Source organism: Drosophila tropicalis, unplaced genomic scaffold (assembly GCF_018151085.1).
Source record: "Drosophila tropicalis isolate 14030-0801.00 unplaced genomic scaffold, ASM1815108v1 contig_859, whole genome shotgun sequence".
Lineage (NCBI taxonomy): Eukaryota > Metazoa > Arthropoda > Insecta > Diptera > Drosophilidae > Drosophila > Drosophila tropicalis.
In genome coordinates, this window is record NW_027173353.1 from 4,338,479 (window position 1) to 4,366,152 (window position 27,674).

A 27,674-nucleotide genomic window follows, 5' to 3' on the forward strand; every position below is an offset into this window, starting at 1 on the left:
GAGAGAGAGAGAGTAGTGAAAGGGCCAAAATAAGAGAGAGAAAAGCTTTTTGCACGAACTTACAATTTTTGGCTTCGGCTCAAATATGCCTCTGTTTGTATTACTATGGTGTGTGACTATCTGAGTGTGTGTGTGTGTGTGCAGGCCAGTCGCTTTTTCATTGTGCATTTCCCAAAGGTGCATTTTTCTGAAAATCTAATTTGAGAGATTGAGATTGTTTGGTCTTTCAATGTTCTGCTCGGTCGTTCGTGCTCCGACGCAACGCTTGCAATTTCTTTCTATTCTACTCCATATAGATATATTTATGCAGTAAAACATATTGAAGAGTTAATGTACCATCGCACACACTTTGCACTCCCATGCACGCCGCTTACTTTAATTGGGAAGCTCATATATGTATATATGTATATACATTCTAGCAACCTCCATTCATCCAACATCCAGCTATCCAGCATTACCACCAAGAGCAACATCAGCGACGCAATGGCTTCAATCATTACATACAACGCTCACTGCGGTTTGACAAACATTTTTCACTGACTCTCATGAAGGCAACCGCGACGTCGACGACGACGATGACTCTTCCCCTTATTTCTGGCAGCCCTTAACCAGTAGATCCTATCCTATCCTTCATACACATATGTACACTCAGAACTCAGATATAGTAAATTTATACATACATACATATACATATATGGCATCCTTGGCTGCTTGTATGTTTGATGAGTATGCGAGAGTTTTATGGCTGTATTGGGAATGAGCTGCTATAGAATGGCAGGATGAGAGTAGGTTCGAGGAGGATATGAGAATGTACAGCAGAAGCTGAAACCTTCAAGCTTCAATCTTACCATGGGGTGATTGGGTTACGCTGTGATTTTAATTTTGAAATCATACTCATACATACTCATACATTCGAATTGCGAATGTGAATGCTGCACAGTGCAAAAACGATATATGCACAGATTTATTTATGTCTCTGTATATGCCACGAGGACGTGTGTGTTTGCGTGTGTATGTGAAGCGATAAAGCGCCTTACAGGATTTGGATTGGACTGTTGCCTGTTTGCAATTTGATAAGCTGCCTTTGGGCATTATTTTTACGACGTATTTTTTTACATATATATGCAATAAAAATATCACTGTTAAGCTGATGTGTAAATCAACATATCTTATTGTCTTAAGTAAATATTTCTATCGCCCTTCCATTTATCAGGGAGTGGATTATATTATATTGTTTCTTTTCATCCTTTTACATCGTCTCCCACACATTTTTCTTCCTGTTAACAATTAGTAGATTTTTAAAGGATTAGCCAATGACTCATGTTGTCTTAAACTTATCCCAAACAAAGAATATGAAGCGATTTTTATTGTCATCGAAAGTTCAGCTATAAAACTAATGTAAAATATACACACACATCATTCATATAAAGCGTTTTTTTTAACGTATGACTAAAGGGCATATACATGTATATATAAATCTATATATGTTGTACATCTATGGCTAAACCTATGGAGAAATATTTTTGAAAGTTTTACAAAGAAAAATGTGCCCTGGTGTAAGTAAGAAATATAGTTTTGACAGCTATAGATAGATAGATATGCATATTTATAAGTATTTATCAGAATATAAACTTTAACAGAGCATAGAGAGCCCAGAGTGCTAAAGAATAGACAATGGCTAATGTGGTATAATGCAGAACCTTCAATCTGTAATAGAAACAAAAAATTAGTTATCTTTACATAGATCCATCTTAGATCTATTTACCTTTCATAGCGTTTTATCGATTCGGGTATATTGCTGGGGTCATCCTTGACAACATACAAACGCAAACCATATAGACTGACACGGAATAGATTATTCCAATCCAAATTACGCATATCAAAGGCAAATAAACGTTTATCCCTATCATCTAGCTTCTCGGATAGACTGCGCACATTTTCATTGTCAAAGCGAAACTCATTCGAACTGAAGTACTTAAGGACATTGCTCAATTTATGTATTTTCCTATAGATCTTCATCATTCTGCAATTGAAAATATGTTTAGATTTAGCTAGAGAACAACCAAATATACATACCTCGGTTTCTTGCCTATCACAATCATAATGGCATCCATAAACAAGGCAGGCAATGTATGATACAAGAAGCACAAAATATGATATTGCCACATGTGCGGCACAATTGTGAATCGTGGATACCAGATGGATTTTCGCATTGGTATAACGCAACCGTATTCAAAACCCTCTTCCATATAGCGACGCCAGCTAACCATATTATCAGCATCTGGTACATAATTATATATGGGCGGTGTCTCATATCTGTCAAATGAAATTTAAAAGACTTCAGTGATAAAAAGAGAACAGACAAAAGTCTATTAGAGAAGAATCTTTGAAATCTGCTTGAAAAGAATATTACACTTCGGGTTTTAGATGACTTTAGAGTTACTGTTTTTTTTTAACTGTTGGTAGTCTTCCATAAAATTTATAAAATTTTTTGTTGCCATTTTTTGTGCAATTTCTTTCCAATTTTGATCTGACATTTTTTTCAATAGTTTTTGTCTCTTTTTTGATTCTATGCAAATTTTTTGTGAAAATTTTATGCGCATAGTTTAGTTTGAGTTGGTCGAGTTGCTGTCGTTATTGTTGTTCTTGTTGTTATTCTACTCAATTTCTATAATTTGTTTTCATCATTTTTATGATATTTTCTTTGATGAATTTTAATAGAGATAAAATTTAATAACGATTCTTTATTGGCAAACTTACTTATTTCGCGCTATATCCCAGGCACTGGCCAATAGAGCATTCACGCACATATCGACGGGAACAATGTGAGCCTTGTTGTCCATGTCGCCGGTAAAAACACGCAGGACACCAGAGCCAATGCCAACAATAACTCCACAAGGACCATACATATTATCAATCCAGCCACTGATGGGCTCACGATATGTTGTTATAACTGGATGACAATAAGAATAAGATATTTTAATCATGGACCACAGAATGGACTGGCGCTGGGATTGGGATTGGGTGGCCTTACCTATGCCTGGACGAAAGATGGTCACTGGTAAATTCTGTGCATCCTGTTGCACAATATTCTCGGCCAGAACTTTGGTGAATGTATATGTATTCGGATAACCATTAATTATTGTAGGCGTCAGAGTATTTAAGGTGTGCTCATCGAGGCATTCGCTGAGCTTAAAGGCATTCTCCCCCGTTATTGTGCCCGTGTAGAATTTCTCCTGAATGTATCGCTTGTTGCAATGAGCAAAAGCCGTAGACACATGTACCAGAGCCTTGAGAATGAAGAGACAATTGAACATGGTGTTGGATTACCAAGACTTAATAGACACACTTAAACAAAACAATTGATCTTATGTACCTTCAAATTGGCAATCTCTTTGGCCAACTTAATAATCTCCTTAGTGCCATGGACATTGATGGCAATGGCCATCTTCAATTTCTCATCGAATCTCACTGTGGCTGCACTGTGTAGAACAATGTTCACATTCTCCTTGATGGTCTCACGTTCGTCTGGGGTTATGCCCAATCCAGGCAATGAGCAATCGCCACTTATGATTGTGATTTGGCATCGGTATTTCGGATTCAATTGTTTCATTTTATCAAATACCTGGAAAACGCAGAAATCAGAGAGTACGAATTGCAGTTCACTGGAGTGTAGAATTGGCTGGCACTTAACACTTACCGGATCATTAAACAGATCCTCGATTCGAGCAAATGCATCCTTGCCCTTCTTGGTGCGTATTAGCAAATAGATTTGTCCCACCTCTGTGACGCGCAACAATTTCTCAATGATAACTACAGAACAGAAGCGAAAGTCATAGACCAGAGTTAAGTCAGAGACGACAAAATACATTTATCGGTATTCCAGTCACGTTTTGGCCAAGAGTTTAACTTACTTTTACCAAAGAATCCTGTGCCGCCAGTGAGAAAAACACCCTTATCCTTGTAGAACATTTGCATGGGCGACTCATCTATTGGGGAAGAGATCAATGCAAACAGTCATTAAACAATTAGCCAATTTGATGAGCATCATTGGATGAATGAGTCTCAGCCAGCCCCACTCTTGTGTGTCTGTTTGTGTGTGTGTGTGTGTGTGTGTCTGTGTTTCTCCGTGTTTGCCACCAACTTGAAAAGCGCGTCACGAATTTAAATGCGCACCGAAAAGCCACTTCAATGGCGCATAATTCACGCCGCCACACACACACACACACACAAACTGCCACAGCGGGGGGTGTAGATGGGTAGGAGGAGATATGTGTGAGTTTGTTGGCTGGCTGGTTGGCATGTGCCTGCATTTTAGCCAAGTGCCAAAATGGCAACAACAAACACTCTATGTCGCCAGCTGAGGCCTAGACATTGCGCACACTGGATCGAGTCATAAATCAAAGAAAGTGTCCAATGCTGCTAAATGGGTACTGAAGATGTAGAATTATCCTTTCACCTTGCTCTTAGCTGATTTAAATTACTAACTAAGTTAATCTGCAACTAACTTAATGTATTTGCAGCTTTATTTCAGTCATTGATCTATGCCCACTGTGCCATTGATCCGTGCCCTTTGGTTTGGCTTGGCTGCTGCCACTTGTGGGGCACTCATAAATATTTGCAAGTTAGCAACTCGTCGAGTCATTCATCTACATATTGAACAAAACATGACGATAAACACAGACGCACACACACACGCACTAACATATGGATGGCATATTGAGGGAATTCCTTTATTAAATGCCTGGACATTTGCAGGTATTGCCGTCTGTCTTATTCCGCCTAATTGCCAATCGTCAACGTAAATCACTGTCAGTCAATGGGCTGTGGCAAGGGTTACACTTGGCAGATAGGCCCACTTGATAATTGCATAATAAATGCAGGCATTGTCGAGAATCCATAGGTATGTGCGTGTGTGTGTGTGTGTGTTCGTCTGTGTCCTTCATTGTTGCAAATATTCAGCAAGCGTCAAACATAACAAACATATTCAGGCAAATACAACTTGACACCTACTACAGTCGACACCCTCGACATTCAGCTCAACCCATCTCAACACCATCCATCACTGCTTGTATCCCTTCCATGCTGTTTTCTTGGTTACACCCAGAGGCTGTGGCTGTGGCGGCGGCGGCCCCACTCAACCATAAGGCACTTGAAGCTCTCACTCAAATGTTTTGTTTACCTATGCTAATTGGCTTAAATGCAACTGAAGCGCACTTCTCATCGCGCCAAGCCGAAACTGAAACTGAAAATATTCACTCCTTCCATCCCCCCATCTCCCCCCAAACCAAACCAAGCACACTGCTTGCAACACCCAATCCCTTTGGCTCCCTTTGTTATGGCACAAAAATAAAGCCACGCCTCACCCTCACTTTGTGCCCCATTGTTTATGAGCGCTTCGAAATTGAGCCGCACCGCGTGGCCTCACTTGGCGAGTGTGGAGTGGCTGTGGTGGCATTTAAAGCTTTTGAGCGCTTTGGGGCATTTGTTCAACGCCAACGCCAACGACGACGACGACACACAGAGACACAGCCAAGCACTTTGAGTGAATTGTCAACAATTGTTGTTGGCTCTTTGGATTTGTGGAACGCCTTCGCTCCGGCCAACACCACAAACCAACTTCCCTTCCATTCCCCTTCCCTGGCCCTCAAAATCATCAACACTGTATATCTGGCAGACAAAAGACTGTCATATAATTTGTCAATTTCAACAATTTTGTTCCTTTGTTTTTGTTTTTGTTTTTATTTTGTCTCGCTGCTGGGCCTCCCTTCACTTGCTAATATAATATACTTGTGTTTGTTGTATTTAGGGAACCAAACTGGTTTATTCGTTCGTGTGAACTCACCCTGTCCGCTGTTAATATGCTGACAATGATCCTCAAACGATTTGATTCCGTTCATAATGTTCATTAACTTGGGGTCATCCATGACGTTAAGTTGATTGTTTTCTAAAATGAAATTAAATGAACAATAAAATGTTAATACTTATTAATAACTAATCTGTCCAATCTTCTGCCTTAAAACAACTAATTCTAAGATACTTAAATATTGAGATTTTGTCTTTATCTTTAGATAGGAAATCGACAAAAACTTTTGCAATTAGAATGCCTCTAAAATACATTCGAAATTCCAATGACAGACATATAAAGTCGAGTTAAATGATAAGTCTAAATCATTATATTTATTATAATTTAAATTAATTTGACATTCCACATCAAAATTTATATAGAAACTGTGTAGAATGGATGTTGATTAACCATTGACCACGAAAATGGAAAAGATCTGTATACAATTTTTGCAATATTTCTGTATTCATTAGTAATCAATGACATTTTATTAATTCTCAACAGCCAAAATTTAAATATATATTTTTTATTTCTGTCTTTATACTTTTAAATTAATTTCCTATCTCTTCTGCACCCCAGGCAACTAAATTAAATCTAGAGTTAAGTTAATTTGAAAACAAAATCTGATTATGATTAAATAATAATCTGGACCATAGTGATAATTATGAGTAAAAACACAGACATTTCGCCATGCAACCGTTTCGTGGCAACTAAAAATCATATTTAAAGTAAATTTCTCTTGAGCAAAGCTCAAAATTTAATTAAAAGTTTCATGCAGAGCTTAGTATTTGGGTGTGGCAAGGTTTTCGTGGGGGTGAACAATGGATGAAATGAAAGAGGCAAAGCCAAAAAAAAGGCCAGTCGTGCCACTGCGAATTCTGATGAGGTGTCAAATGCACTTGTTGTTGCTGTTGTTGTTGTTGACAAAAAATATTTGACGAACATAAACAAATGAGAGTATAAGACAAATGAAATAAACAATACATCACAATAGGAGTGAAATAATTAAATAAAAGCCAACACCATCATCATACGTCAAAACTAAGCAAAATATTGTATAAAACTTAATTAAAGTGGCCAATTCGATGAGTTTGCAAAAAATCTCAAAAAGGTAAGAAAATTTAAACAGTGAAAATTCAAGTGACTGCAGGTACATAGGTACTAATGATGACAATTACAATTGCGTCGACAACTTAATAAATGAATGTCACGATTTCTAGTGGCAGCAAGTGCAAATTTAAGGCCATGTAAATACTCAGACAAGCTACAAGTGCAGCAGCAGCAGCAGCAACTTGTTCAACAACAACAACATCTGCAGCTGTTGAATCTATGGCAAAGAGCTAAAAAGAAAAACGAAATTATTATTTGCCAACCATAAATTGTGTGTCGAAGTTTTGTACAATTAAACCATATCTTTGCTATATTTACCAATTGAAAACGGAGTCAGTGGAGGCAATGCTGTTACCCATTCTCAATCCCATTACCATTTTACCCATTTACCCGTTCGTTTTGGCCCCGCTTCCACTACAAAATGGTAGAGTCGTGTTGCATTTCACACCAATTGAAGGGGCTTTTCCAACGCTTGGCTCGGCGCTCACTCATTCGTATGAATGACGAAAGCGTCAGTTGATACAGCCAGTCAGTCAGTCAGTCAGTCAGTCAGACAGTCAAAAGTTGTTGGGCAGATTGCCAGAGTGTCCGGACTGACTAACTGGCAATGTCGGCCAAAAAGCCACTGCAGCTGATTGCACTATGCCGGCGACCACAAGAAGAAACAACAGCAGCAACAACAACAACAATATGTATACGCATTGAATAAGCCAAACGTCCCGAACTGCTGCTCTCTACCCCTCCATCCTGCGGCTATACAACTTTGTAGGCGAAATTTATACATTGTTTAAGTATTGGCCACAGCTATTGCTGTTGCTGATGTTGCTGCTGCTTCTGTTGCTGCTGCTGCTGCTTATGTTGCTGTTGTCGACACCCAGCTTCATCGTCATCGTCGATGCACATCGAAGCGCAGCTAATTGAAACGGTTCCCCACAGTGGTTCAGGCAAGTGTGAGAATTTTTTGTTTACTTTTTTGCACAAAAAAAACACCAAATTATATAAAACAACAACTTTTATCATTAAGTTTTACACACTATTAGACACTAAAACACTCACACATATGCACACACGCCATCTACATACATATGTATGTGGTTTAAGTAACTATTTACTACTATTCAAAAATTTTAATAACAATTTTCTATACATGTCAATGAAATGAAACTTTAATGGCAAATCGGCTCAAGGTAAACGATATTCAACTCATTATAGACAAATGTCAGTCCATCAGCATGAAGCACTTGACTATAATTTTCAAGAGGTTGCTTTACATCGATCTTTGATTGAAATATATATCCAAAAGAGCTCTCTTTATAGCTTTTGAAGTGTTTTTGTATGAAGGATTTTGTGGGTGTGTCCCAGAGATATTTTGCACGCTTATACATACATACATATGAATATATCAAACAGTGACATTCCATTCTATTTATTCTTAATAATAAAGTATTCTACACTTATCTTGACTTGTAATTATAGTTTCCTATTTAAATTTCTAAATAATTGTTTACTCTCTAAATATAAGCCAGAGTTTTCTCTACGATTTGACTGATTGCTAAGCCCCCCTGTGAATGGGAATCATATTTCATATCTAGATGATGTAATTAACTGGAATGTTATATAATTTTATAATTATGACATAATATTAAGTGATTTCAGTCCACAGTAAGATGTCGATAGTGAGGTCTTTTGTTGGCACTTCTGTTACTTCTTTTACTTTGGTCTCTCTTGTTTTGCGTGCGATGTTGCTGCCTGCCAGCTTTGAGCAAGTGCAAAACTCTACGGAACAATGGATCGGCAAAACAAAAGTATGAACCACACAACAATAACAACAGATGAAAGCAATGCAACAACAACAACAACAACGATGACTGCAACATTGCAAATATTTCAATGGACCCAAAATGCGAATCGAAATCACCAAGACCCATTTACCAGCGAACCCCGCCCATCCTATCAAACCCATAACCCATATAGCCCACCAGCCCTATCCTTGTTGTTGTGCTATATCAAACCATCTCACTTTTGGCCGAGGCTCGTTTCGCTTTGAATTTTATTTAATGCTTTTGTAATAAAGTGTAAAATGGTGAAAAAGTGCAAACAACAGCAAGGAGAAACGGCAAACCAAACCAGGCGACAGTGCGGTATGAGAGCCTGATAAACACAAAGTGAGAGAGATAGAGGGGAGAAGAGAAAGAGAAATGCATAATATCAACAGCAACAACAACAGCAACAACTTCATCATCATCATGAGGCAGGAGCTGCAGGAATAAGAACTGCGGTGCTAGCAGTGGCCACATTAAAAGAAGAAGAAATAATTAACAGCAACAGTTTGAAAGTCCATAAAGTGAAAATGGCTGGCATTGCCATCACAGCTCCCAACCACCACCATTGCCACACCATCACTCTGCCACCAACTGTGCCACCGACAGTGCCACCAACTCTGCCGCATGTGCCATACAACTTCCGACTTCCGTTGGCATGGACTGTTGGACACAGACTGGCTCAGTGTAGGAATGGATGACTCTGCCTTGCTTGCTTGGCCCGGCTGGTTTGTTTGCTTCTTGTTGTTTCCATTGCCGCCCATTTGACTCCTCTTTGCCTCGTCTCTTTACCCCCTACCTATGGCATTCTCTGTCTCTTTCTACCCTTTGGGATGACACAAGCAAAGAGCCAGTGCGAAAAATGTTCGTTAAATCTATTAAAAGATAATTACGTGAAGACAAATGGACGACGGACGTTGGGTACCTTCCGCCATACCCTCCACAACTGACACTTACCGCATTCTGCTCCCGCTTCACCTCTCTCTCTCTCTCTCTCTCTCTGTCTCTCGTTCAGAGCTTGAGCTTGGATTGTGTCTGCGGTCCATACATACATATGTACGTTATTATTATTCGAGTTCGTTGATACGATAACGCTAATGGATATGGATATTGATTATAGTTTTTATGTCGAGTAAAAGAGGGTAATGGAGATGGAGATGTAAGCACTACGACTGATGCTGATGCCGATGCCGATGTCGATGTAGATGTGGATGCTGAATAAATGTCCCTAACTGCCCACCTCCCCTAGAAAGGGGGCGGGTAATGATAATTTCGATTATATTGATGCGTCATTTTATGAGCCGCAATGGTATTGAAATTGAGTGGTTTGTGACAGCGTCTAGTTTATGGGCCCCCTATAATGGTGCACACTGGAAATAAGCCATTCATGACACTAACCAGTTCAATAACCCAACCCACTGGTCGTCAATTAACAGCTGCTTAAGTGTCTCTTGAATGGGGAAAACGTAATTACAAATGCCAAAATGAGCAAACAAACTTAATCCATTAAATCGTTCACATGAATGCAATATGAAATTATCAAAGGAATAAATGGCCAAAATGCAAATACCTAACTCCTTGGGTATTACTCCCTTTTCTTTGTTCCGATAAATTAATATATTTCAACAAGAAACTAATTTGTCTGTAAGGCATCTAGAGTCAATATTTTCAAAGTTCAGTGAGAAACTAATAAAATACGTAAGACGGGCTCTTAACCAAGTCCTAATATAATACAGTTAAGCTATTAAAATGAAAAGTTGGCTTGATCAGACAACAGTTTAAAAATACTCTTTCTTTTTATGGAGAATCTAAACAAAGTTGTTTTAAGTTAAGCTTGGCTCTTGAAATTAAACAAATAAATGATTTCAATCATCAGATTAAATACTTAGTTAAACTCTCTAGAGGAAATTTCACACAATTACTGTTATGCAAGTTTAGCTGCAACTATCACTAATTGGTGTATTAATGGAATTTGTCGCCTGACGTTTGCTTCGGGTAAATGGCAAAGTTCTTGCTATTGGCAATAAAATGCTAATTAAGACGTGTGAAAACTTGTAGTAACCAATTACGAATATAATGCACATAGATATACAAAGAGACAAACATTTGCCATTAGATACAAAAAAACATAGAATGAAACTTTTCCCTTCCAGCTACGTGCCGGTGATCTTGTCTGAACTCACTCCCAAACCAAGTCAATGTGACGCAACTTTTGATGTTTTTCTATCGGCATGGAATATCGCAGAGGCTTGTAAAGATGAGCTGCGCGTGCGTCAAAATGCCTAAGGCCAGCATGTCTATGGTGAAGGGCTGGAGATTGGAGATTGGAGGAGCTAATGAGCATTGACATTGCTCATTGTTGATATGGCATGCAGTGATGCGGTGCCATAATCAAACAGCAACAGCTCTCATGTGCACCTGTCGGCTGCCCTTACACCACACCTACCCCAGGCCACCTGCTCCATTTTCATCGTCTGCCAATTTGACCGTGTAACCAAATGGGTTAGTTTGCTATTATTGTTGTTGATGGCTGGCTACGAAATGGGTCTGGGCTATAACATAACAGTTATGTGCCTACAAGTTGGGCAAATATGTATGGGCATTGCCTCGCTTTACCTACTCCAAAACAAATCAAATGAAATCAAATAGACACTGCTCCTAATCTCCATCAAGCATGCGAAAGGCTTGCTCATAACTTACTAGAGGAAATTTAAAGCAAACTATATAAATTTGTTTATTAAATCAGGATAGGTGAAAAGATTCTTCTTTTATTTACCCACCGGATATTTATGTATCTCCTCTTGGCTTAAATGTCATGACCAGGTTAATGAGAACATCAAACCAGAATGGCAAAAAGCCATTATATATTTATTTAATAATTAAAAGGGCCATAATCATAGCGGAAACTGAAAGTGGCAAGCTAGTTAAAAATTCTAATTAAAACTCAGTATGACAAATTCTAATTAAATAAATGGCAGTTTCATTAAACAGAGCCGGATGATTCTAAATCAGCAGGAGTTGACCATCGAAATGAGCCATTTCATCTGTGAAATTCGAGCTGCCAAAAAGTTCACACTCTTTGGCTTAATAATGCAAAAGAACTTATAGATTATTTTTAATTTTAAATGAAAAAGAATATTGCATTTGCAATTAACTTTAAAAAAAAAAAGTCCATTTCAATTCAGATAAATGCAAAAGGTTTTTGTGATGTGTTATTGATATGACAGAGATCTAGAAATATTTATAAAATAAACCCACATATTGTACATACAAACAAACATACTTCAATCTTTGAAACTCAATTTTTTTATTTAAATTTTTTAATTAAATTCTTTCAACGATGTATCTCCATAATTGTTTGGGAAAATTCAAATTGAACACAAACAAATTTGTGAAATAAATAAAATTAAATACATATAGAATATATTCATATGTATATACATATGTGAATGATTAAATTTTTATTTAATTTGTATGGTCAATTTCTAAAACAATTGCCATTGTTTTATTGCTCCATTATTACACCTGCTTATTTATGGTTGATACTTCGAAAAAAAAAAACAACAAAATATTGAGAAAAAAAACCCAAAATTACAAAAAACAACAAGCACACACACACACACACGTACATACATATGTGTAATTACATAATTCGCTTATTATCAATGACAACAACTGCAGCAACAACAACAACCTGAAAACATTACAACATTACAACGTAATTTAATGCAAACATTTAGCAAGAAAAACCAGCAACAACAACGGGAGGTGGGGGGGTAAAAAAAAGGAAATTCGTATATAATTTATATTAATTAATAGGATTTTTTCTATTGAACGAAATCCCATGGACTGTAGGCCAAAAATCAAAACGTTCGGCTTGTAATGAGCAACAGCAACAGAGGCAGCAAAAAAAAAAAAATTATTGATGTAAACAAATTTATGCGCTAATAAATAAATAAAACTTAAACGATTGCAGTTTGTTGTGTTAATTTATAATTCAATAATATTGCAAAAACGATATTTAAAGTTGACTTAATACTTTTTATTTGCCCATTTCATCATTGCATATTTCGGATACTCTTTTTGCAGATGATGAAAAGACTAGAGAAGATCCTTGAGCTTCAGAGTTACTTAAGGAGACACATGAGATGTTGATACAATGGAGTTTAATCCTTTTGTAGTTACTTCCCCCTGTAGCTTGTGATCGGTCATGCTTCCTATATAAAGCCTCTCTCATTTTGGCATTATGAGTTGCAGCTGCCAGTTGCAGATACAATTTAGTTTTTCAAGTGTCATTTAAGTCGGGCTATGCGAAATACAAGACAGTGAATGCGAGGAAGTAAATGGGCGGAGACGTGGCAATGGAATTGTTAGGGTAAGCAGCCAAAGAAATCACGTCATAAACGCGACGAGCACGAATTATTTACCAAGCACGCAAAAGCCTAAAAGAGGGCCCCAATAAAATAACAATAAACTATGCTCTACGGATGCCCCACGCCCCCTGCCCCATAAATCCCAAAGAAAACATCTAGGCATCTATATGTAAGTGTGGATTGTATGTGCGTGTGCCTGTGTGTGTGTGTGTGTGTGCTAGCCATAAAAACAAAACAACAAAGCCGCAATGGCATAAACAATTGTATTACAAATACGACTACAAATGCATAAAGCAACGCGCCCACAAACAACAGAAACAACAACAACATCCAAATGTCGCTCACTCATAGACGATTATTTATTGTTAACGATTTATATATGTTGTTTGTGTCGCTGCCGCTGCGAATGCTGCTGCCGCTGCTGCTTCAAGAAGCTCACATTTCAAAGCAAAAGCATTGCCCTGGCTATGGCCCGTGGTCCCGTGTACGTGCAAATGTATGAGTGCGAGCACCAGATTGCAAGCACCCCGGCCTTTTGTACTTGCCTCAACGATTTCAGCCTGATTGCCGGCTCAAGTGTCGGTCTTGTCACACGGGGCGTATGCGTGGCGTGGCATGGCGTGGCCTGACGAGAGTGTGTGTGTGCCTCTGTGTGTTTGATGTAGGGAATACATCACTTGTCAGTGCTGACCTTTTGGCTGCTTTACAGTCAGGTCATGTGGAGATGCTTCAATATCAAGCACTTAATGGAAACATTCTCAATTGGTCGAAAATGTCAATTGTAAACTTAATAATTGTTAAATTCTTAAGTTTTCAATTGATTTTTATAATTTTACTTGATTAAAAAATGTCCATATCAAATCTGTAAACTGTACATCAGTCAATAAAATGATTAATTGAAACAAATCTATATAAATTTAAATCAATCTTAACTTAAAATGTAAACCACAAAACTGTATTAATCGATTAAAAGTAAAAATTAACTTCATATTATATATCTTAGTCTCTTGTTTTCTATTTATGATTAAATCATAACTATTTGAATTTGACTATTGACATCACTGTTTGAGGGATCATTATTTAGTTAGTTTTCTCAGTCAACTCTCTTTCTCCATCTATTCTGTTGGCCATCAGTCGCAAGTGTTACAGTTTGTTTTCCCACACGTTGCAGCCATACTATATAGATATGTCTATGTATGTGTATATGTTATATGCTTCTTCGTCAAACTATGCGGCATGTTTGACGGCAATGAGTGCTTAACACGTACAAGAGAGCTTTTGTTCGTTTTCGATGATGATGATGATGATGTTGTTGTTGTTGTTGTCGTTTGTTGGTGTTGCTCATCTGCCACTTTATCTTGGCATTGTGCATGTTATTTAGTGTTGTCTCTTCTGTTGCTTCTCAAGCTTCCTTTTGAATTTTCTTCAGGCCAAGTTGTATCTTTATGTATGGACCTATCTGTGCGTTTAGCTTTGTAAGTATATATGTTTCTTTGCATGTATACAAGTATTGTGTGTCTGTGTGTTTGTGTGACAAATTTTCGTAGCAAATCATTTGCTATGGCCCTGTTAAACGATGCCTTTTTCTTTCGCTTTGTACTGTTGTTTGTAACGCCCAATTCATTGGACTCTTTGCCCGGAGGCTTGGCTATCCCCCGAAAAAAAAAAAAAAAAAACAAGTCAGAAGACGAAAATGAAGAACAATAACCGACCCACTGACCCACACACAAAGTAACACAAAGATGTTTTACTATGCTACAAATGTTATTGTTGTTGTTGCTGCTGCTGTTGTTTCGGCTGTTGTTGTTACAATTTGCTCATTACTTTTTATCACTTGTGTACAAGAACCCCAGACCAACCGAAAGCCAAGCCACCCCCAGCAGCCAGACTGCCCTTTGACCTCAAAGCGAAATTGTTGCCCCTTTTCTTTATGTGATTCAATCGTTATTCTATGGTTCTTTCGTTGATTGTTGGCTATTGTTAATTCCTACGAATGCATTCCACTCCCATTCCCCTCATATCCTTAAACGCTGATCCAAAAGCAAACATGTCCGTTTACGTGGCCACGAGCATTTTCCTACTCATACATAATTATGTATGTATGGTATAGACCAACTCACACACACACACACATACACAGTTACATACATATGCATTTGCTGGCCAACTTGACTAGAGAAATTTATTTGTTGCTCATTTTTATGCTATCCACAAATTGCATTCAATTTATTTAGCTTGTTGCAAATCAAAAATCTCCATAAAGTAAAATGTTCTCCCTGGTTTTCTTTTTTTTTTTTGTTTTTCATTCGTTGGTTTGTGGGGTTTTTTTTTTTTTGTTTTTTGCTTTTTGTCTTCACAATGTTTTTGTGGAGTGCATAAAAATGTTTAACATGGCATAAAAGTTATTACTTCATTTATTTGAAATGCAAACAATGTTTTGTATAAAATTCGGCTTTTGGTTTAAGAGTTTCTGGTTGGCTTTTAATATTTGGCATTTAAATTCAAGTGAATTTGGCAATGTTTGTAATGTAAATGCAATTAAACTCCCCGTAAAACAAATCAAAGTTAACAACAATTTGTTTTTGATGCCAACAAAGTGATTTAAATGCAAATATTTAATACTCTCTCTCTCTCTCTCTCTCTTTATTTTAGTTTTTTTTGTCTTGCAGATTATGGTTTTTATCAGTTTTAGCTTAATGATCTTGTGAAATATACTTGCAAGTAATATAATAATAATAAATAACCCTCTTAGAACAAATTTAACTTGGAAATTCTCAAATCTTTCGAATTTTTTTTCATCATATTGACTTTTAATCTGTAAGTTACAAATTAATGCAATTGGAAGGTTCAAGTTTTGGAATTTCCAACAAATTAGAGGCGTAAATCTCAATCCAAACTCCAGAGTCTAGAGAGCAATTTGTCTATAAACCAATAATTAATAACACAATTAAACACAAAGTCTCAAAATTAGTTATAATAATGCCTGAATTAGTATGATGTTCTCTCATGCTGTCTGCGATGATGTTATTAAACCAATTTGTATTAAATTATACAAACACAAAAAAACTAAAATTAGTCATAGTTATTTAACTGCATCAGAAAAAACTTATATGGTTTAAATTCAATTTAAAGTGTTTCGCATCTATTTGTAAATTAAATGACAAATAAATGCTTAGATGGCTCTTCTAACCTTTTCAAATTTTCTTCGTTTCATGCTTTTATTAAAAATTGATAGTCAATAATGCTTTGTACGTGCAAACCACAAAATAGAGTTCAGTTGGTCAAAAGTATTCAAATTTCAATTTATCTCCGACAGTCATAAACAATTTCAACAATTGAAAGCGAAACACTTTTTTAAATTACACTGGCAGACTGTAACAATAACAACAACAAGAGTAGAGAACGTTTTTAAAATCATTTTCTGTATTTTTATTTTTGCTTTTTTGTTTTTAATAAATACTTAAGTAAAAGCCGGATATTTCAATATCCTTACCCACTGGCGTTAACTCATGCAAAAGCCAAGACTACACACACACACACACATTAAATGGGAAGAGGATGATGAGGGATTGGGAGTAAAAATGGAAAATGCTATTGCGTATTTGCATAAGAAAAACTTAGTTGAACCAAAATCAATGATTGTACACTATACAAAAGGCCACGCCTCCAGAGCAGCATCCAGCAGACCGCCTTAGCCAGCAGCCAAATACATGAAACATTTTCAGAAAGAGTTGGGCAATGTCGGATGATGGTTGCTACTATGAAAGGAGCAGAAGAATGAGGAGGAGTGGGGGAAGCTCGGTTAGCTAGTGAGCAGTGGAAGGTGGTGGCTTTCATATTATTACTTTATGGTTGCCTCCAGTTATGCATACTATAACCATAAATATGCTCCAACGGAGCCAGGGCTAAACCGAAAGTAGCAGCCCAGTGGGCGTCTTAGAACAACAGCAGCAACTACAATAACAACAATACAAAAGGCAGCAACAACAGCAACAAGATGGAGGCATGTGGGTCTGTGTGTGTGTGTGTGTGTGTGTGTTGTATTAATGCATCCACATATTTATACTATAACTCAGAACAATAAATAGTAAAAGCTGGATTATGATTAAATCGATTACATGTAGAGCTACCATTTGACTCTCCTTCAGTCACCCTCTCTCCGTCTCTGTGTGTGTGTGTGTGTGTTTGCACAGGGTGAATGGAGTTGCATTGCGCCCAAAGATAGGCTATAGGTTACGCCCACGCACATTTATTGATTGCAATTGAACAAAATAACAAGATATCATAAAAATAAGTGACGTATGCACATGGGATACATTCACATACAAATGTATATTCATGCCTCAATTTGTATATGCAAACAAATTGTATAAATGTATATGCCTGCGTGTGTGTCTGTATCCATATTACATACATATATAAAAATCACTTTATACTGCAAAAAAATAAAGAAAACAAGTAAAAAATTCAGTTTTCATAACTGAATTGAGATGCGCTTCTTCCCAATTCAATGACCGAAATGGAAATTGAATTGAAGATGAATATGGTATAAATGGTTGTGTACACACACACACACACACAAACAGACAATTTCACATACATATTAATCCTCGAAATCACATTTGAGTCAAACATATACAAATATATTAAATATGTCTGCTCAAATATTATTCGCATCAATACCAATTGGCAACAAATTGTTACCGGAAGCTAAAAATTTGCCAATTCAAAGATTATATACTGTGATATCATTGAACATTGATGATAGCTTCCAAGTAAGAAAAGCCTATGCTATTAACTTTTAATTAAACATTTGTTAGAGCTCATAAAGTTTCAAGTTTTCAAAGCAACAGACACTTTTTTTCATATGTGAGAATAGAAAAGTGTGAAGAGTAAGATTTCCAATAGAGGAGTAGTAACCTGCCCCACCAAAGGACAACTACTAAGAAAACCACATAAACAGATTACAAATTTAGCAACTACAGACAATCATGTGGAAAGGATGGAGAGTTTTACTTAAAGAAGCGCGAAACTGGTTCATAAAGGTTGTAGTTAAAACAAAAGACCCAAATGGGTTCATTCAAGAAGTTACAGTTACAAAAATACTAACAATCCCATGCATAAACTGTGTTCTATTGCCATGAAACTCTTTAAACTGGCTAGGTAATCTTAATATGGGCTATAATGTGTAAATCATCTGATAATTTGGCATTTTGTATTTTAAAATATTTGTTACCCTAATCAATACGATTTCTGAAATCTAAAAAGGTGCCTACTCAACAAACAAAATAAGTTTTCAAACTTTTATTGACTGTCTAAAATGGTTAGAGTTTCATTACCAAGAACTAAAAATTATTTATAAATAAATCCATTTAAAAATTATATAGTTAAATCTTAAAAAGAATTAAAATTGATAGGCTTCAAGACACATTTAAAGGGTATTTGATATCAATTCTTTGATTTGGCAAAAAACGATATTGAAATATTATCTAAATAATTGATAATAATTGATAATTCCTCCTCATCAATGACAAAGACGATAAGTTGAGTGGTTTTTCACACCTGCAGAACAAAAATTATGTCTGTGTGTAAATGTGTGTGTGTTTCTATCATTGAACCGGATTCAGGTGCGACTCAAACTTCAATTAACATTAACATCTTGTTGACTAAATTATTTAACAAAAATTAACAACAAAAAATAAGCCGAATATCAATTCATAACTATTTATTCACTTATTTACCAAGTAGCAGACACTTTGACCATGTCTATACATATATATATATATTTTTAGATTTAGTTTTATTTGAAATTGCTGTGGATTCCATTTCCGAGTTTGGGCTTTAACTGCCACTCCCGATGCTGGCCAATCTTTGATTTTATGATCCATGATGGAAAGTATGTGAAATATGTGTGTTTGTCGGTTTTGAGGCTAGGGATACCGATATCTATTGTCTCTTTTTATTTCACTTGATTTTGATTTTATTGGCAGGTAGCTAAGGCATTTTTGCATGTAATCCGGTTTTCGATTTATTATTTCTTTATCTCTTCTCTTTTTGTTGTTGTTGTTGTAGTTGGAATTTTTGTGGATTCTTCGTTGCAAGCTGTTGCATATGAATGGCTTAACACAGCGTGTAAGCAAATAGCTTACATAGTACCTACATACATACATAGATTTAATTAGTGTTCATTGCTTGGCAACGGCAAACAAGTTTTATTTTTTAAATTTAAAACGAATGCCTGACATTAAGAGCCAGAATAGCGAATTGGATACTTAAGTTGAATAGCTCAAAAGAGCAATAATATTGTGTACGTACGTATAATCAAATCCACGAGATGCAATCAAGAATTATAGTGGTCAAGTTTTAATTATCACTTCTATTATATGAGTTTCAATTCGGAATTGATACAAATTTTGTACATGTGTGAGAGACAGTTGAAGCTTTCTAAACGTATTACTCGAAAACTCTGAAGGTCGCTCTGCAAATGTTATCACGTAGATTGTTGAAAATGTTTGGCCAGCCGAATTGAAATTCGAAAGATTTCGAAACTGGGACTGGGTCGCAATTGGTATACAATCAACGCGGAGGAACCAAAAAACCAACGCGTCGCATACACCGCGTGTTTCATCATGCTTGAGGTGCGTAATGCATAACAATTTCATATCGATGAATATATTTATATATACTATATATGTAGATATGTAGATAGGCGGATAGGTTATACTGATCAATTGATCGTGTCACGTATGCGGAACCGTTAAGATTGTCCACATGATGTGGCGTGAGTGCATCAAATTCAAAGCAGGTGAAGTGAAATTTAGCCTCTTCCGACTTTTGCATCATGAGAACCATTTAAAGGCACACCAAACCTAAAACATACCCCATACCCCCCACTCACTCCATGCGGCCCCATTCATTCCCTCTATTCCCTCGTACCATTGCATCGCACTGAACCTCAAACAACTTTTATTTTCACATATATCTGTTAGATACCACGTACAAGTTCGTCCAAAGCGTATAAATACGTGTACGTGTGTTGCCATGAGTTTTTGATATTTTAAGCAAATATTTAAAACAAATTACCAAAGCACAAAAGAAGCACGCAAAACTAACCAACCAAAAGCCAGCACTTACAGTGGTTAGAATATCCTAACAAAATTGGAAATACCACGCAAAAGTGTAAAACAATAATTGCCATTAATAGACTCTGTTTTTGTTTTGGTTTCATTTAAAATTTATTTAAAATTAACCTTAAGCACTTGTCTAGTTAATAAAGCAGACATCAGGCCAGCAGCATAAATATTTATTAGCCAAATAAGTTGAATGTGTCCGTTTTATAGTCTATTAAAATTCGAAATATTTTAGACTATCAATAGGTCAAATATGTATTTTTTCTCGTTGTGAAAATAATGTTCTGTTCACACTTTCTAATTTATACCAAAAACTATTTAGATTTATCTTTGAAATTCATCAGCAATTGAAATAGATTTAATCATGAAATGCCTAAAAGATAATCCGATACGTGGATCGTGTGTTTTTGAGCCACACTTTGTATTTAGACCAACTCCAACTTTAAAATAATTTTGGTTTTAATAATATAATTCTTTTATTTTTATAGAATATTAGGTTTTTCTTAAAAATTCGCTTACTAGGTTGAGCTAAGTTTAAACTTGGTTTAATTGCTGAAGTTAAAATATCTTTAAGTTCAGCAGTTAGTATTTGGTTTTAAGTAATTTACTGCTTTTAAGTTACAAAATGCTAGCAATTTCTTGTCTTTTACTTTAAGATGTTTGCATTCGAAAATCTAATGAGTTTCAACTACATTCATAATAAAATAAATAAGTATTAATACATGTACTTGTCATTCATGCTTCTCTCTAATATTTAAATATGGTTTCTGCCCATTCTAATAGAGTGTTTATTAGCTTAGCTTAAAGAAATACAAAAATTAAAAATATTTCATAAAATTGAGTACAATTTTCCTTCTACTTTTTTAAGATCATCTGAAGTAAAAACAAAACGGTTGAATGACCAGAATCAAGCCAAATAAATATTATATATTTATTAATAAGCCTTCTGCTAGTTTAATTATTAAAAATAAATTGCATTGATTGTAAAATTAACTTTAATTGAAGATGTCTCAATGTGTTGCTTACAAATTATTTACATTTTCATGCCACTGTGGCATCGTTTTGATTTATTTACGAGCTAGAAGTTGGTAGCGACTTGTTGGCTTTTAGTTAGTAAGTATCTCTGCTGCTGCCGCCAATCTACGTAGACACACATACATATATACACAGACACATAGACGCATAGACATGGGCACATATATTTGGTCACTGTGGCTAAACACGCTTAGCTTTGGTTTAGAAATTTCAAAAAAGAGATACAATATTTTGTGCTGTTTCTTTTTTTTTTTTTTTTTTGCTTTTTATTTTGTTATAGCTGGGATTGTTGTTGCTGTTGCTGCTGTTGTTGTTGTTGTTTTTGTTGTTGGTGGTATTTGGCTAGGCAGCCAATGGTTTAAGCGGTGCGTGCGGCACTGCGGAGGTGCGGCCCCAAAAGTCGACAGCATTGGCGAGCAACTGGCTATATAGTATATGTACAATGTATGTATGAATTGTGCAAACAAGCAGCCGAACAACAACAAAAAAACATTCCCCAAAAAGCAACCGAAATGGCAGTGGACAAAAATGAAACCCAAAACTATCTAGTAATGGTAACTAGCTATGGAACTGCGTATGGGGTTTTTCCTTCTTTTATTTTTTTTGCGGGAATCAGTCACAGGACTGCGAGGGGATTGAGCGTGGCTTGGCCAGTTTGTCATCGTCAGCCGTCAGAGTCATAGTCACAGTAATAGTCAGCGGCTGGTGGCTATCCCAACGAAGCGCCTGTCAGTCCCTGTCCCTGTCGTCCCGTCTCCCAGCTCCCGTCTCTCTGCCGCTTGACAGTTTGGCTGGCAAAAATTATGTCAAACCAGTTTAAGTTGCTCGCCATTTGATTGAAACTAAAAGAGAAAAACAACAACTACAACTACAACAACAACAACAACAACCTGAGCAGAAATATAAAATTGGCTGCAAATTGTTTTCATCAGCGAAACCATGGTGCAATCCAAAGTGGTGGGGATTGCTTTAAGTATGTACACACACTCACTCATTAAATACGATGAAAAACAAAAAGCAAAATTGCATTCACTTCTTGCCTTTTTGAACCACCATTGAAACGCTCTTTATCCTGTTCAATTAAAGTAGAACTTTTTGGACAGGTCAAAAACTTGTTCTGCTTAAATATTAAAGAGACGCGAAATTTCCATTATTTGCCATATTTTTCCATCAAAGAAGATTCGATGTCGTTTTATGCCTTTCACTTCAAAAAAATACAAAAAGGAAAAAAAAAACCGAACTGCATAAATGCTTCCTGAAACGAATTTAATTGTACCTGAGAGTGTGTGTTACATGTAACTGCAACTCTGTGTGTGTGTGTGTGTGTGTGTGCAACTGTATCTGTAACAGTATCTCTGCCTGGTTGTCTATCCATCTCACTGGCTGCATCTGTTGGTTGCCAACGTTGCGGCTTTCTGGTTTAATTGGCTGCGGGGAATATTCCATGTGATTACTTAATGAGCCCCCTCAACTTTCCAACCCCTTCCCCAATCAGCAACCAACTTATGCATGGGATACACAAAAAGTTAAAAGGTTAAAAACAACAATCCGCAACAGCAAAAACACCAGAACAATTGTGGCAATCGCAGACTCACTCCACAACACACACTCACTCCACAACACACACACAAACACACACACACACTATAACGCACAATCATAACGAGGGCGTTTGCACGTAGTTTATTATTCAATTATGCATTCATTAAGGTACATAATTAATAATTTAATTAAAGAGGTAGCAAAACTATGTAGTACATCAATTTGTGGCAATGTTAATGTTATTACTCATTTGTCACCAACCAATGGCCTTTTTTTTTTATTTTTGGAAAATTTTTCCATTACATTTCCTTATTCCATAGTTGGTTTCAGTTCAATTGGCCAGTGACCGTTCGAGGCAAGCGATTCCACTTGATTGCTCTTGGATCTAATTACAACCTAAGTTGATGCGTTTCAAAACTTGTTTCCCAAAGACACATTTTTTTGCTTTTTGCTGTTTGTTTTTGTTTATGGATCAGTGAGTGATCAGTGGAAGCAGAGTCCAGTAAATAAAAACCAAGTGCCCAATATCAATAACGAAATGAGATAAAAAACAAAAATGAAAATTAACTATCAGTGCACATTTGTCGGAAAATCTATTAAGGGAGGTGCAAAAGGTGTCATATTTAGTTTTTATAAATAAGAACATTTATTTTAAACATTTTGCCCTAACAATTTCTAATTAGACTTTGCTCTTTAGGATTTTAAGCCGATGTTCTTTTTCATCTGAATAGCCATTTCAATGTCGATTTGTTTGTATATTTAAAAGTATTAATAAAATTGAAAAGCTTCTTTTAAAACTTGAATATTAAATGAACATACATAAGTTGAAGTCTTTTTTACTAAAATCAACTCTTTAATTTAGTAAATGAAAATCGAAGTTTTTAAACCCTTGTTGAGAATATTTAAAATTAGTTGGACGCAGAAAAGAAGACATTTCCACAGAATACATCTGAATATATGTTCTTGATCAGGTCGAGTTTATATAGCTTTGACTGCCCTTAATTTTAAGCTACTTGGATTAAACTTGGTATTAATTGGTATAATTAACTTTGTATTTCAACTTTTTTGAATATTTTTATTTATTTTTCACTTATTTATAGAAAATAAGCGACCTTCTCATTGGACAAAAGGTAAAAAAAAGTAACTAGATTCAAATTTCAAGTCTCATGTCTTTTATGTAACCTATTCCTAAAGGTATTGATGGATTCCAGCAAAATAAACGATATAAATAAATAAATAAAGAAAAAATGTCTAAGAGATTCCAATTACTTATTTTGTAGATTCAGTAATCTTCACATCGTGGTATAATTTTGAATACTTTGTCTGAAGAATCAACACAGTTAACTTGCGAATAAACTTGTTCAAGCAAACACTTAAGCCACAAAGTTAGCGGCGATTAGACATCAAACATTGGCCCAGTAAAAACAAGAAAGATCATCCTTAAAGGAGCAACACATAGGATAAGAGGCATGGCACTGCCTTCAATAAGACAGATTTTTGTCCCAAGAAGAAGATATTTACTCTCGTTAATAGACTTGGATGTCTAACCATAAAAGTGTCTAACAAGTTACCTAAAGTAACACAAGTCATTTGAGTCACCAAGCGTTGAATAAGAATTATCCACAAGATAATGTGGTTATAAAATTTTATTATCTAATGTCAAGTCTTTGACAAGTCTTCCTTCTTAAAAGGTAGCTTCCGCATGATTTTAACTAACTAAAAATATATTTATATACCTATAGAAATTTACGTTATGTACATTTATTAAAACATTTAGTAAAATAACATCCCAAGTATGACCACTTAGTTCCGCAATAGACCAAGTTAATAATTTAAGCAAACAATATAACAAGTGACCTTCCTGGTTTCTATTTTTGTGCCTTCTTTAACTTGGGCTTTTAGTGCGTGTGTCTTTAGCATCACATTACCTTTTTTTTGTGTTTTGAACCATTTTCATAGTTTTATAGCCGTCTGGAAGTACAGTGTCAGTGCAGACTTTATGTGCACAGCCGAGGTCTTAATCCGATGAGTATTATCAGCTTAAGTCTCTTGGTAATGACCTAGTTGCTTATGCTATCTTTGTGGCCGTTACCGACCTAGGCCAAAAATGCATAATTAAAAAGCTGTTAACCAGGATCTAAGTAAGTAAGTACATAGAGACTAGTCATAAACGATGGTCTTTGTCAAGGGTTTAATAGCCAAAACGAAACTCGACCTCAAAGACATTTAAAACATTGATGCAAAGAGTACACGTTCCATTTAAGATAATGATTAATACAAATGATTTTGTATGCATTTGAGCAACACTCCTTGCTCGAACAGCAGCTGTTTCTTCTTCTCATCGTTTTGGGCTTGAGGGGGCAGATTCTTCGTTTTGCATTGAGCTCTAAGAATGCCGCCTTTGCATCCAAGCTCAAGCTCAGGTAGCACAGTCAAGGTATTCAGGTGCATTTATTGCAATTAAACACTTGTTGCCAGTATCTTTGTGTGTGCTAGTAGCCACAACTAACAAGCAGCAGAGAGATTAAGTGTTATGGTCGACGGTTGTCGGTTGTCGGTTGTTCGACAATTTCATGAGATTGAGATTCGGTTTTAGAATGCGGCACCACTACAACTACCAATACATGCCACAACAGAGACCCCAAATAAAACACCACCACGCGCTGACCTTGTCAATGGCTCTGTGGCTGCTGCTATTGCTCTCCTCAAGTGGTTTTCCTTGTGTTTGATTTTTCAATTTTTGCAGCAACACAAAAGGCGGCCACCACGAGCACGAAATACAATCACAATCACACACACACACATACTTGCAGAGAGTCTCACGTAGATATATGTTATTAAAGTGCCAAATGGTTTGCTTGCTTCGCTTTGGTAATCCAAAATCTAAACCTAGAACACAATATTCGCACATTTATCGATTACAAATCAATTTCATGGTATTCCACAACTCACGTAACTTTTTCTGCTATTCTCTGCTTCAGCTCCTGGTTGTGCTGGATGCTAGACTAAGGCAAAACCCCCCACCCCAACGCCCAGCTCTGGCGATTAATGCCACTTGCATACAAATTGGCGCATTTGGGATTGCTTTACCTGAGAAGGTATCCATGAGATACATTTACACACTTACACTAGCAGATGCAAGCAGCATCGTTAGCGAGTTTTTCTCTCTCTCTCTGTGTGTGTGCCATTTGGCTTGAAAATTGCATTAACAACAGCAACAACAACAACAACAATGAAAAAACTGAAACTGCAGCTAAAGGCTAAGTGCAAAATATAAATTACACCACCGATAAATGTATGCAAATTTAATTTTTGATTTTCGCATGCAAATGTTGCAGCTAGCTAACTGAGTGCATAGATCGTTATAGTCAACATCTTCATAGTCGACAATCCCATTTTGGTTTCCCCCTGTCGGGACTTCCGGACAAATCCTAATCAGTATGACTGGCCAAATGCCATTTGTCTGTCTGTCTGTCTGTCTGCCAGTCTGCCAGTCTTTCTTTGTCTCTCTCGAAGGGTGGTGACAACATAAGCAGAGTTTTTCGCGGGATTTGTCAAATATTTGTGCTACGCTGCGCTCATTCATAAAAACCAAAAGCCCAACAGAGACCCACGAAAATCCATTCAATGTCCCATGCCTGGTACCCAATCCGACATCCTTGTTCTTCTTAGCTCTGTCTCCTTCCCACTCCTTCAGTGTGTGTGTGTGCACTTCACGCCTCTTGCAAGAGAAGCCAACTTTTCTTTTATACTTTTTTATTTCCTCCTTTACACGAACACGAACTAAAGTTCAGGAAAGTTTAATGCCATTTGACTTTGATTCAATATTTGCATTGCGTCTTGGCACATCATCGATTATTTTTTATTTAATATTTCGCTTTATGGATTGCATTTTACTTGGCATCAGGACGAAATAATTGTTTTGCATTAAATCATAACAAAATGCTTTGGAAAAGGTTTGCGTACAATTGTCCATACAACATGGCGTATACGCAATATGTTAGCCAATAAACTGTTTACTAAAAATGCTACCACAATTTAGTTAAATATTTAAACAAATCTAGCAATTGTTTTAAACAATGTTTTGCACATATTTTTTAACTAAAATAACAAATTGATAACATTTAAAATTTATTTTATTTTTGGCATTTTGCTTTATAAACTTTTTCTTTAAATTAAACACAATTTGCACAATGCAATAAATTTCTGTTTGTTTTATGTGTTCAGTTTTCTGAAAGCCACTTTGGCAGTTTAAACATACATTCATCATTTGAAACATATTCCACATTAATCCAATATAATGCCCGACTTACCTCACGCCCACAGATATGATGCAAATTGGATTTTGGCGTAACCAGAAACAGAGAAAAATATCTGTTATGTTGCCAAATTATATGTTTTCTACTGTTTTTTTTTTTTTTTTTTTTGGTTTATCTCTTGTGAATCCGCGACTCTAATCTCTGTCTCTGACTGCCTCCCGATCTAGTCTGGGTAATATCAAATTTGTATGTGTGAATGTGTGTGGATTTATGTTTTTTTTTTTTTTTGTTTTTGGGCAATGCACTTTCGAAACTTTATCACTGGTGGACACGCAGCCACGCAGTGTTGCATAAACTGAAAATATCCCAAAATGCTGTTTAGATTTTCAGGAAAAACCACTCCAAGCTCGAGCGCGACGAACTGATTGAACCGAGCAGCCAGACAAACAAATAGATATGTATACCGACCGACCACTATCCGATCGTTTGTTATTCACAAAATATACAAGTGAAATGTTACGCGTTTCAGAACCGCGCTGCCAGGCAGACGAAAACAGACT

The 27,674-nt window shown here is 36.3% G+C and overlaps 1 protein-coding gene across 1 annotated transcript; it reads right to left on the bottom strand.

The window, feature by feature from the left end:
• Positions 1-1,323: 1,323 nt before the first annotated feature.
• wat (waterproof) lies at positions 1,324-27,674 on the bottom strand. Its single transcript, XM_068297325.1, has 10 exons — positions 27,169-27,674; positions 5,846-5,947; positions 3,915-3,989; positions 3,701-3,813; positions 3,377-3,625; positions 3,035-3,290; positions 2,761-2,953; positions 2,077-2,316; positions 1,766-2,023; positions 1,324-1,707 (listed from the first exon to the last, which is right to left on the bottom strand). Exons 2-10 carry the CDS (start codon positions 5,925-5,927, stop codon positions 1,620-1,622), a joined length of 1,554 nt encoding a protein of 517 aa, XP_068153426.1. The 5' UTR covers positions 5,928-5,947; positions 27,169-27,674; the 3' UTR covers positions 1,324-1,619.

Bases quoted from the DNA above. Each gene is read 5' to 3' on its own strand.
- wat (XM_068297325.1), bottom strand. From the start codon at position 5,927: ATGGATGACCCCAAGTTAATGAACATTATGAACGGAATCAAATCGTTT. The intron at 3,626-3,700 runs GTAAGTGTTAAG...TGCGTTTTCCAG, and splicing joins AGGATCTGTTTAATGATCCG to GTATTTGATAAAATGAAACA. The intron at 1,708-1,765 runs GTAAATAGATCT...TTTCTATTACAG, and splicing joins TCGATAAAACGCTATGAAAG to ATTGAAGGTTCTGCATTATA.